At 40.2% G+C, this 12,931-nt stretch overlaps 1 protein-coding gene across 4 annotated transcripts in view; it reads left to right on the top strand.

Annotated features, from left to right (window-relative positions):
* The window catches only part of N4BP2 (NEDD4 binding protein 2), a 36,085-nt gene extending 30,306 nt beyond the window's left edge, over positions 1–5,779 (top strand). For all 4 annotated transcript variants that reach the window (XM_058837622.1, XM_058837623.1, XM_058837625.1 and 1 more), the window contains 2 exons: positions 731–854; positions 1,629–5,779. In XM_058837622.1, coding sequence (XP_058693605.1) covers positions 731–854; positions 1,629–1,674 — 170 coding nt within the window. In that variant the 3' untranslated portion in view covers positions 1,675–5,779. The remainder of the gene's footprint in view (positions 1–730; positions 855–1,628) is intronic.
* Positions 5,780–12,931: the final 7,152 nt, after the last annotated feature.

Here is a 12,931-nt window from a genome sequence, read left to right as displayed (position 1 = left end):
GTTGGGGAGAGTAGTTGAAGAAACATATCATGTGAACTGATAGTTCAAAACTGAAAAATCTTGACTAGTTGTGAGAATCCAGTTTAGTTTATTTTTTTCCTCTTTTTCAAACTGTTCATGAATTTAGGTTGCTGTTATCTCTGGGAATACAGCAATTTCTTTTGTTATCAAAGCTAAGTGCCCTAATAAAACTCAGGGAATGTGCTGATCTGTTGATTTCCATGCTTCAACATAGTGGATAGAAGATAGTCCAAATAATGTGATATAAATGTCAAAAGCTGGATTTATATTTTCCTTGTTAATTTCTTTATTCAATAAAATATTATTTCTTTATTCACATTAATTTAAGATAAAACATGAAACAATACAAGCACCACTTAAAAACTCAGTGAATGACACCCACTTCTTTTAATTTTGCAATTTAAGTTTATATCAGAGAATGTAAATTCCAGTTGAATATTAGATGAAGAAACAGTAAAGCTTCTATGAAATTGGAAGGATTTTGTGATGAACACAATATGCGTGTTGCAAGCAAACTAGATTTTAGAAGTTTGACTTTTTCACAATGGGGAAAAATTGATATTTGTATCTAAAATACATGTATCAGCATGGGAAAACAAAGCTCTAAATAAGTAGTGAGAGTTTGCAGAAAGATGCATGGAAGGGTTATACTGAATGCCATGTCTCTGCTGAGGAGGACTTTTAACCGTTACAATTCCTGCTGTTGCAGAGTACCAGCAGACTGGTGGTAAACCATATCTCAGTGTTATCACGGGAAGAGGAAGCCATAGTCAGGGAGGAGTTGCTCGCATCAGACCAGCAGCTATCAGATACCTCACAAGCCACAACTTCAGGTGAGTTTAGATTTTTGTTACTGATAAATTTTTTTCTTAACCCACATTTAACTAACTGAAAATTGAAGTTTAGTTTTAGAATGCTGTTGAACTACTACACAGATTAAGACAGGTCTGCTATTTCAGATTAAGTCAGTTGTTTCACAAATCCGATGCAGTAGTGTAGCACCTGTTAAATGTTAGATCCTTTCCTCTGAGATAGTTTAATTCCATATTTCCATTCAAGATTGGTAGCTTTACTGTGAAGAGTTGTTAATCCTGCTTTCTATTGATTCCCAATACTTGCATTTGTGCTCTTCTTATGAGGGATAGCAATTTAGTGTCTGGGCTGGGACTAATGTGTTTGCTGTTTTTTATATAGAGCAGTGTAGGAAGGTGAGCATGAAGGTGAGCCTCAAAACAGCAATGACTTCCCATTTCCTTCTTGGCTTCTACAAAATAGAAGGGTGAAAATCCATTTTGAAAGAAGAGGGAATTAAAGTGGAACAGGAATAGAGGAACAGAATGAATATAATCAAGAATATTGGGCAGCTTTTTCTTTTCTCAAATCTTCATTTTAGTTTCTGCTTTTTCCAGGTCTTCATATCTCCAGACACTGAAAAAATCCTCCTTCAGTGTCACATTTGAGGACATAATGCTGATTTCCTGACTCTCACATGCACATATACTTGACTGAGAACCTTACCACTTTCCTTCCATGTGTTTGATGAGAATTGAAGGTGATGGCATTGCATATAGTTTACATGTTGAAGCTTCTTTTTTCTTGTTTCATAGGTTCACAGAAATAAAACCAGGCTGCCTGAAAGTCATGTTGAATTGAGGAGTTTTGCAAAGAGGAATATAGAAACTGAGGTGTCATATGACTGCCGGGTAACAGAAAAAAAGCCATGTTTTGAACAACTGCACTGGTATTTTGTAATCTGTTTTAAAGGATGATATTTTATTGGAACTGGTCTCAATTTACAGCAAGTGGATTTGTCAGTATGTTTCCAATAAATTTTTGTGTGAAATAGATCCTTTTTTGAACCTGCATAAGGAAGATATGTAAAAGGATTTGAAGTTCTCAGAAATGCAGATTAAGAATTTTGCTGAGAAATATATTATGTTTTTAAGGGAAGTTAAGGTACAATTTTTAATACAACTGTCTTCTTAGCATATCTACTCTGCCTTTTGACCCTTGCACATTTTGATTGCTGTGGCTTCTGTACCTCTAAAACATATTATCTTGTACAAAGTTATTTTGTAATTCAGAACCTGAATGTGCTAAACCCTTCAGAAGAACAAAGAAGAGGCTGAAACTGGGCAACTACCGGTATTTCAAATCCAGTTACGTCTGAGTGCTGAGTATTTCCAATTTTCTTAAAAAATCTGGTGTCTTTTTAGTAGTTATGTTATGATGGGTTAACCAGTTCTATTATACTTACTTAATTCTAAACTTCTCCAAATATTGAAGGAAGCTGCTTATATGGCCTATGCCTGAAGGCCAGCCATGTGTTTGGTAATTTGGCAGATTTAGTCTGATCTCTTAAAGGGAAAATGCTGTTATTCAGTCTCTTTTGGAGGTCCACCTACTGGATTAAAATAGTTCCTTTGTGGCTTTTTAAATGCAGCAAATGCAGTACTGTTTCACTTTACAAGTGTCTAATAACGATGTCTTCGTTCTCTGTGTATTGTTTGGTGATTTCCTGGTAGAATATATGATCATGAGACATTTTAAATTTATTTTTAACATCAAAGTGAATGCTAATATTGCAATAGTAATTGCCTAACTGGAATATCTGGGAGTACAAAAGTTACTCTGATTTTGGTAATGTTGAATCAGCATCTAGAAATACCTGTTTAAAAAACTAAAACAATATTAAAAAACCAAACAAAACCCTTCAAAAATTAAATATAAACATCTATACTTAGGCAAGTGTTTCCAGTAAACAATCAGACCACTTTTTTAATAGAAATATCTTCTAGAATGCATTGCTAGTTTTATTTACATTGTTGCCTCCTGAAAGGCAAATGAATTTTTGTTGTAAGGGTTTTTCAGAGCAGGTGTGAGTTGTGTATTAGGAATAATATTAATAGATTAAGGATTGATGTGAGGAGTTTTTTAATTTTTAACCACTTTGCACTAAATTTTATCCAGGAACTACATGCACATAGAGTTTGTATATGAACCCATATGTGTGTGCAAGTTCTGCAATTTGTATGCATGAGTACTAATAAACAAAGAACTTCTGTGAGAAAAGCTGTCCACAGAAATAGGTTTCACTTCAAAATGTGTCTGTTTAAGTTGCTGACAGGCTGAAAGACATGTTTTCTGAATATATCTGTATTTACTCTAATACATACACAGTGAATATGATGCATGGTAGACTTAAAAATGAGTTTGTTGTGCTTCAGCAGTAATCTTTTCCAGGTGATTTCAAGTGGAAGAATAGCTTGAATAATACTTAATCAAAGGGACTTTTTCTATAATAGACTGCCATAATAAGTTTTATATATTTTTGTGGGTAGTTAGTTCATCTGAACTGTCGTTTCTCGGTTTCCTTCTCTCTGCACTGCTCTGGGAATCAGTGGGTGAAATACAAAAGACCTGTGGTCCCCAAACAGCATTAACAGAGCTGTCTCTGACACTGCATGATGTCCTGTGTGGTGAAACGCACACTTCATCCTCTGTGACAGTGCCCAAAATGGACTGAGATACCATTTAGGCACTTGGCCTCAATACAGTAGTTCAGACCATCAGCTGTACAGGGCTGCAAATGCTAGAATTGTCTCAGCCGAGCCAAAATCTTTGTTTTGGACCAAGAAACTTCCTTCTGTTCCTGAACAGGTTTTCCTTAGGGCTGCTGTTTATAACAAATGGAATTGCAGCTCTCTGGGACAGCTCTTTGCAGCGTAGTCCCTGTTGGCTGGCCTGGGTGGCTGCTGTGTGTTGAGCTGCTTGGATACCCAAGCCCTACAGAGATGTGCCTGTGAACAAGGAATTGCCAACACTTCTGGTTGTTTTGGGAGGCAGCCTGATTCACTCAGCATATTCACACCATTCCCAACATGGACAAAGACAGCTTAGATTTTAGTTCAAAAGACAAGCAGAAGAAGTTGTCGTCTTGCCCATCTGTTCATCATAATCTAGTTGACAACTTTACCCTGGAGATGAGAAACACAGCTTTTTGCCTTCTTCTGGCTTAGCAAGTGAATGATGATGATTGCACTTGACTCTCACTTCCCCAGAAAATACTCTGACCAATGTGCTCAGGAATATTTTTGAAATCGCTGCTTCCTGAGCCTCTTTCAAAATTACCACGGCACGCTAAAAGTGCAAGCTTAAGGGGACAAAAGAGATTAAAGAATTAAAAGTGCATAAATAGTCTCTGGAGATGGGCTAGGACTTTTCAGAAAGGACCTGCTCCTTGTGAGCTTCAGTGTCCTTTCATTATTTTTTCATCCCTATTATTTTTTATCCCTATTTGGATAAATACATTAAAAATGTTCAGGGTAAAATCAGCTCTACCTAGTGCTAGGAGAGTTTTTCCCCAGTCTGTCAAAGTCAGCAGAGAAATAGACAGCTCAAGAGCAGTTTAGAATACTTTTCTCTCTCCCTCTCTTCATTTGCCTTCATGGGGTACAGGTTGAGGTTCACTAACATGCTCTGAATGTCCTGCCCAGTGTAGACTGGTCATTCACCTAGCATCTGAACTTTGATGGAGATGATAGCTTAAAATCATAACACTGGCAGAACCAATCTTGCCTCTATTGAAAATGACAGAGCCTCTACCAGCTTCAGCAACTCAAAGCGAGGCATTGCAGTTCTGACTCAGAAAATACGACGATTCTCTGAAGGGTCTCGAGCACATGCTTAAAAGCTGTGCTGAGCTGGATACAGAATAGGCCAGAAGATCAGTGCACAGAGTAAAGATAAGTAGAGTTTTATCAGTAAGGATCTCCACGCCTTCAGCTACTTGCCAATATTCCAGAAAAACAACACTATTTCTCTGACTGATTTTATAATCTATTCTGAGATTAATTCTTTGAAATATCATTATTTCAAAATGGTATTTCAAAGTAGGTTGCATTTTAGAAGTTCCAGCCTTTCTGATGTCTCTTGCAGTTACATTGGTGAGAATCCATGAGAATCTTGAGGTATTGTGTAAACTGTGTATCATATTGTACTTAAAATTAAAATAGCAGTATTGCTACCAGCACTCTGAAATAATGTGACTGTTAAAATACCTATTTTGTGTACCACCTTCTATTCTATTCAACAGCATGTGATTGTGATGAATGGTAGCCTTTAATATGTGAATTGTTGTGTCTTCTTTTAAAAAACATTTTAATAGGTATCCCATTTTAATTTAGGAAAATTATAATTTTTTAATATACAAAATTAATGTTCATGCTAACATTGATGAGTGATCTTAGTTAAAATAAAAAAAAGGCCAGAGGTGCAATGAAGAAAGTCGTCTGAAGTAATGAGACTGTTAAAAAGCGTTTCAGTTGATTGTGAAAGTAGTAGGGCAAAAATTTTTTTTCCAAAATATTTCAGGATACCTTGACAATACTTAATGACTTTGGCTTTTGCTTTTGGTATCATGTGGTACATCCTCCCTCAAAACCCAACCCAAGCCCAACTGTTCAGGCTATTTCAGTTAAATAAACTCTACAGAGGATTAAATGACTAGATGTGAATATGCATGTGAAAAAAGCTAGTATTTCAGCTACCAATTGTAAAAGCTGTTAGGACCAGTACATTGGAAGATACAAATTTCTATTTTTAAACTAAAATAAAAAATGATTTTTTTATTTGTATAAAGTTGTACTTTTGCTGTTAACTATAATTTTGTTTTTTACTGAAATAGTTTTGTAATTTGCATTTAAAATTTCTAATATGAAAAGGAATTTACAAAATCTAGTTTAATAAAGGATTTTTGTCACAAGTGTAGACTTCTGTCTTTCCTTTCAAATTTATGTTTCAGCTTGTATCAGATTTTTTTAAATAGTAGTCGTGGAGTTCTGCATGAAAGCCACTTGCTTGGCTTCAGGATACCATCTGTAGGGAGACGAATCAACCATCTGCAGGCATAAAAAGGAGCAGATTTGTGGCCTGAATTTCAGTGGTGCAAGTGCGAGCTGAATGCTCAAATCAGTGAAAACGAAGGTCATAGTTTCAGATATTTTTTTGACCTGAAGTAGCTGAAGAGATGCTATTCCAGGCTAGCTTATTCATGGGAGAGTGAGAGCAGTAGTGTGTATCAAGGGGAGGGGTGGTCTGACCACTGCAACAATGGGAGTTTGGGGGAGGGAAGTGTTCTGGACAGACCTCATTTAGCAAGAGCCCGTAGGTAGGAGCAGTGAGAGGCCGGATCCTGAGGGAGCACAACGCTGTAGCATGGTGGGTGCAGAGCTGCTAAGTCTGGGTTTTCCCAAGCCTGCCCCACTACGGTCAGGTGCAGGTATTTTCCTGTGTATTGTCCTGGAAGTGTGGAATGACACCCAAGACCAAAGTGCTGGCTGCAGTCTAACCTATTTTATTAGCTCAGTTTGATGACAACTTGCTGTGACCCAAGATGACTCCTGCAGAATCATTGCTATAGCTTCATTGCCTTGCGGCTTTGGTTGACTGCAGAAATAAGTCAGGCTTGTGCTTTGCCACAGCAAAGCCCTAATTCATAAGCTGTTCAAGAGAGCAGGGAAAACAGGTTTTGGGAACACATGAAAGTTTGGTAGATGCTACTTTAAATGTGACGTGGCTGACCCTGAGCCATGGTTATTAGACCGCAGCATTGGTAAATATCTTGTTGGTTGTATGCTCCTTACTTACATGTCTTCCTGCTCTGGCAGTGTGACTCAAGGTCCAGCTTGGGCATTAGTCTCTCAAATTGAGATGCTTTAAAGTGGAGGTGCTGCTGCTGGACTTGCCTTCTGTCTTGAGGCAGCTTAACTCCTACCCTTGCTAAAACAGTCCATCCTGACTCACTAGCTTCTGTTTCAGTTCATGCCCTTTTTTACTGAGTGCTGGGATTGTCTTGAGCACCTTTATGCTTCCAGCTGGGAGTTTGCTCTTCAAAAGCACCCTGGGGATTTCTGAGAGTCTGTCTCCTTATTTAAATAAGAGTAATAGGATATTGTAGTCTGTCTGTACTTAGGAAAATTATTTTAACTTCACGACTGAAAACTGTAGTGTGATAAAAATATTGCTTGAGACAAACAGTTTTTCAGTTCAAATTATTGAAGCATAATTTAATGTGTCTGCTGATGGAACGTGTCAGGTAGCTTGACAATAGGTGGTGCCCTTGCCAATGGCATAGAGTGATGGTGGCAGCAGCTCTTACTGTGCCCCTACCAGAGCAGAGTTGTTTCTCTGTATGACAGATGCTAAAGGATGTTATTATGTGTCACGTGCTGTTCTTTTCTTCCTCTGAGGCAGAATACTGTATTATTTGGAGTATTAGTTTGGTGAATTTTTTTCTTCTTTACAGGTGGGTGGAGATGGTTATCAAAATATACTTGCTGCTCTGTGCTAGAGATGGGCAAGACAAATTGATTTTTGCACACAGGTTTGAAGATGGTAATGTCGAAGTTTCTCCATCAGCTACCCTGGGTTAGTTTTTGTAGGTTGGATGCTTGGACAGATCAGTCTGTTTGGAGAGTGACTTAAAGGCATTATGCTGTTTGGTGAAGTTTTGTGCCACTGTAGATATTGCTGGTGGCACAGTCTTCTTGAAAACCCTGAAGGGAAGGACCCCCTTGATGTTGCTTAACCTTCTGCATCATGGGGCCTGGCTGGGCTCACAGTGACTTCTCAGTTGCCACTAATTGGTAAGCAACTGCATGGATCAGTGTTACTTTTGTATTGTCTTGAGAAACAGCGCTCTCCTTCATAGACATCTGTGGCTAGTCATACACACTGGCCAGGAGAGCAAGCATTGGAAATCCTCTACCAGTGCCACAGATTAATCAGCTTGGTCTGTAAATGGCGAAATGGTAGCCTTGTGAAATATTTCGGTGAGCTCTCCGTAGTAGTGTCTGCTTCATGTCAGCTGACTCACAGAGCATTGCCTTGGGTTCCTGCCTCTAAATCAAAGTAGGCTTTTTCACCTGTGTGCCCCTCTTGTCTTTCCTGAGTATCTTCTTTCATCTTGCCCTGCCATATATGCAGCTTTGGGCATTTATCAAGATAGCCATGTGAAGTAGCTACTTTGATACGCTGTAGACAGCAGAACGTCCTCGGAGGGATGAAGCACTCTGGCTGCCAGGGAGGCTCCCCTTTGGAGCAAGTCAGGATATCTATGTCAGGCTCCTGTTCTGAGTCTGCTTTTGGGGTAACATCTCCATGTTTATGTACTAGAAAGGAAAAACTGGCTGGTGAAGCAGAGAGCCTGGGACTGAGCAGTGTAACTGTCCCTATCCTTTGAAGCGGGACCAAGTGGGAAAAGCACATTCAAAACAAAACCAGCTGCTGCCTTCGGATTTCTGAGTTTCCCAAGAGGAATCCCAATGGCCTTACGCATATCTGGGGAAGGAGGCCTGATTTGTTTTCTTTCCTGCCAAGACGAATGTACAGTCAGCAGCACCAACGGGGCAGGGCAAGGCCGCGGGCATGGGGCCGGGGCAGGCACTGGGGCGAAGGGAGCAGGGTGAGGGCCGTGAGGGCCGGGCCGGTGTGTGCTTGGCGATCCCCCCGGGGCCGGGAGCTGCCCGGGGGCCGCGGGAGCAGGGAAGGGGGAGTCCCGGAGCTGCTGGGGGAAGGGGCTCCCTCCGCCACCTCCCTGCTGTGACACAGCGCAGGCGGCGTCTCCCCTGGCGCTGGTTCCCGCCCGGGGAGCCGCGCTGGGCCCTGAGCCCGGGGCCGGGCCCGGGCTCTCCCCGCAGCCGGGCAGCCTCAGGTGGGGAGTGCGAACAGAGCAAACAACTGGAGCCTCCTCCTCGCTTACAGCAAAGCCACTGGCATTAGGTTTGCATTAGATCCAGGTGGGGACAGGAAGTGTGAATGTCCCCCGGGAGAGAGAAAATTGCAAAAGTCAGTGAATTTAGAGAAACAGATGTGGGTTTGCACATTCTTCACGTTCTCCCTTTGAAAATTTAAAAAAAAAAAAAAAAAAAAAAAAAAAAAAAAAGAGACTCTTTTAAAACAAAATAAGCATACTTCTTATTTGTTGTTTATATCTCTGGTGCTAGAGATACAGACCTTGGAGAGGTCTGCCCTTAGCCCCAGGTCTGCCCCATGAGTGGCAAATGTCTTCCTAGAATGGCAGCAAAAAAACCCACAACCAGACAAACACAGAAAGAATGTTGTTCCTTCAATAGGAAGATGGGTTTTTTGATAATAGTGCCTGATTTGGGGGAAGAAGATTGAATTAGTTCTTAGACAATGGAACAGTTTGCCAGGGAAGCTGTTGGACACCCCAATACTGGCATTGTTCAAAGCCAGGTTGGATAAGGCCTGGAGCAAGCTGGTCTACTGGGAGGTGTCCCTGCCCATGGCCCTGAAGGTTAGGACTGGATGATCTTTAAGGTTTATTCCAACCTTTAAATATTCTATGATTATATGATGCTACTGCTTTTATGCTAGGCTGTCTCAGAATGAGAGGCAGGGGAGTTAAGTAACCCTCAGTGCAGTTCCTAAGTATGCTTCACTTTCAAGAAAGGGGATGTAGGTTTTCATGTCACTCTGGAGGAAATCACTTCCTGTACAGTGTCCACCAGTTCTGCACTGACGTCATGGGAGGAATTGTGCTAGGAAGTTAGGACACCAGATTCTGTGTATCAGATTCCAAGGAAACATTAAGTATGTAAATGTTAGTTTTGTCACATAGCCCATGTTGCTGACAACCTGATGTCAAGAGAACTGTCCCAGAGAAATTCCTAATTAGTTACCTCTACACAGTGGGGAAACATGAAAGTTAAAGAATAGCGTAGATGAGATAGCAGAAAGCTGTGGTCTCAGAAAGTGGGGAAATCTCTGCCTGTCTTCTAAGTGTATAGGTTTAATGTATGGAGCTGCATCAGTCTTGAAAAGAGGCTGGATGAATGGAGATGACTGCACCCAAACCGTGGTGCCAAAACAAGTTTGATCATTGTTTGCACAACTTAGGGTTTTCTGTTTTGGGCCTGAGAGCTCTGTGCTGCTCAGGCATGTGAAGTCTGAGCTGCTTTGTGTCTTGCACCCATCTCAGCACTGCACCCAGAAACTGGGCAGCTCAGGACCAAATCCTGCAGAGCAGGAGTAGCTGGAGGGCTGCTCTGTGGCCACCTGAAGCATAGGACAAGCCTGTCACTGAAGGGGAAGAGGCAATGGCATGGGAGGGGGCTTGGCAGCTGAGCTGAGTTGAAAGCTGAACTTTGTAACTCAGGAGGGAGAGAGTCCACAGGGAGAAGGTGGCATTTTGAGCATGTTCCTTCATTTAGGCTTCTCTGTCAGGCATGCTCCAGTTTGAGTATTCAGGAGGGCTTTGACTTTCCCTCTGAAGGCCTCTAGTCCTGCACACACCGTGTGTCAGGATCCTGCCTCATGCTGGATTTTGGGTTCTGTTTTATCAGTACAGGCTTCAGTTTGTGCCACTTCACTACCAAACCTGAGGGGTATATAACCCACAATGCTAGGTTTCTGAGGAACCAAAGCCTAAACTCATTAAGGCGTAGTAAATAATGTGTGAGAGTTTTACCAAAATCCATATAGGAAGTGCTTGTGAGACTGTGTTTTCATTTCCTCCTTCAGACTGAGTGCTCCCGCAATGAGTAATGCAGAAGTTACTGCGCTTGATCAGCTTTAGAGACTCCTTTAGCAATGCTCTCTGCCATGCTGTGAGGAAGCCTCCCTTTTGCTAAGGTATCTGTTCCTGGGAAGGGAATGACTTCACCCCAGGGCTGAAATGTGTCTGGGCAACCTACCTGATTTCCCCTATACTGCCCAGGAAGTCAGGGGAAAGCAAATAGGCACGTCCCAGTTTTCCTAACACACAGCTGGCATCTTGACCACATACATTTTTCCTGCCTCCCTTTGAAAACGATACCAAAAAAGAATTAGGATCTCTTTTTCATAAAATAAGCATATTTCTTGTGTTTTATTGTTATTATTATTTCTTGTGATATATTCAGGCGCAGTGGCTAGACATAAGAAACAATTTGCTTTATTTTGTGTAATTCAGTGATCATCTAGAACAAGAGAAAGGCTTGTAGAGTTAAATACAGTGGGTTTCAAGAGTGTCATGGTTTACTCCTGAGCATTGCACATGCCACACTATCCAAGACAGACCAAAATCAGAGTTGAGTGAATCTGAGAACAAAAAGGAAATCAGGCAGCGGGGACAGGAACAGTTTCCTTCCTTAATCTTAATCCCCTTCCTAACACCAGCAGCTTTCTTTTTTCTCCAAGAAGGACAGAAAGCAGTGGATTAAGAAAAAATGTGACTTTTCATTGTAGACTGATCCATATCAAGACCCTGGGTAATGTTATTTTACATAATTTCTTATAAACCCTTAGTTACCTGTGGTTTAAGACTTTATTTTTTGCTGTCAGCCTACTTCTCAATGCAAAAATAAATTGCAAACCTTTGCTCTGCCCCCATAAATATTTTCCACAACAAGGTGTTTGTTTCTGAAAGTCACAGATAATGACTCATAATGAGTTTTTTAAAAAGGAGAAGCAATGCATTTTTTTTAATGTATTAACTATTCTCTCACAGGCAGATATTTCCCTCCATTGCACAGCATGAAGAGGTGAAAAGGAGTAGAAAAACTTCAGTAAGAATGACAAAAAATCTCCCAAAAGCCAACTCAGCAAACAACCAAGGATCAAGAGAAACAGGTCAGGTGTCAATTTTACATCAAATTTTGGAATTACCTGCATGTGCAGAGTGCATGGAACTGAGGGTCTTTTATTGGAGTTCCAGGTCATTTGGAAATGAAATAATGGATAAAATGTGTGAAGCAAGTATTATTACTGAGAAAGGTATCAAATAAATAAAATTCAACTATTTTTGGGAATTTATTTGGTCAAGATCATTCAGGAAACATAGTGGATGGAAATGGGTGGAAATCAAGACATGTTAGAACATGTTTCTTGCTCTACAGTTTTCTTTCTTTGCTGAGTTCACTCAGTTCAAAAGTTGTTTTTGAAGTATTTTACAGATGGATGCACTGTTTCCGAAATGCAAACTACTTAGCCAGATGGCTTCACATCTGGATTAATCTCAGCATGAAACAGAGAAGAGTAGTTGCATTTTTAAGTATCTGCTCTCTGTAGCATACCTAAAATTGGTGATGATCACTAAAGACATTTATATCAGTATAATTTGCAAACAGTATTTTTTTCTCTACTTTTGACAGTTCTGAATGTTTCTGACGGAAACATTTCAAAATGTTTGGGTGTCTGATTTGCTTTATCACAATTGCAATGGAAACTTACTGCCTGATTGCTTAGGTTGGTATTGGGAAACCCAAACCCAGTTAAAAACAGATGAATAGATGTTTAATGTGAAAATGAGGAAATGCAAGTTCTCACATGAACTGGTGATGTGCTGAAGCCCCTTGTTCAAAATCTTGTCTCAAATTAAAATGACAACTGAAGATTTTAAGAAGATAGGATTCCCAAAATGCCTTCCGTGAGTCTTCCTTACCTTCATCACTGTTTATAATCAACTGAATTAATTTAATTTTGTAGAGAAAAGAATCAAATTGATTCCCCAGCCTAACTGTGCAGTGCTGCTCTGCAAGTTTTTCATCAGCAGGTTTACAGCATGTTTACATAGGCTATATTCTTTTTATATTTTTGGCACAAACTGCCTTTCATCTACACATAAATTATCTTTTTGTTTCCTTTTTGCTTTATCTTCTAAATTATTCTGTTGGTCTTTAATCTTTCTTGGAAGCAGTATGAGTTTATCTTGGAATGAGTTGTATTGTCATAATGTTAATGTAGACCACCAACTCATTAGCTGTCTTCAGAAAGTGTCCCTCCTGCAAGGAACATAAAATGCATGACATTAGATCTGGATCAGGCAGTCCATTGCTACTGTTTCATGGCTACAGGTGATCTGAGGTAACTTCACTGAGCCCAAAATACTTTCTGAAAAGGACTTGGT

Source organism: Poecile atricapillus, chromosome 4 (assembly GCF_030490865.1).
Source record: "Poecile atricapillus isolate bPoeAtr1 chromosome 4, bPoeAtr1.hap1, whole genome shotgun sequence".
Classification (NCBI taxonomy): Eukaryota; Metazoa; Chordata; class Aves; order Passeriformes; family Paridae; genus Poecile; species Poecile atricapillus.
Note: the sequence above shows the minus strand (reverse complement) of the source record. Positions and strands in the feature narration are given on the sequence as shown.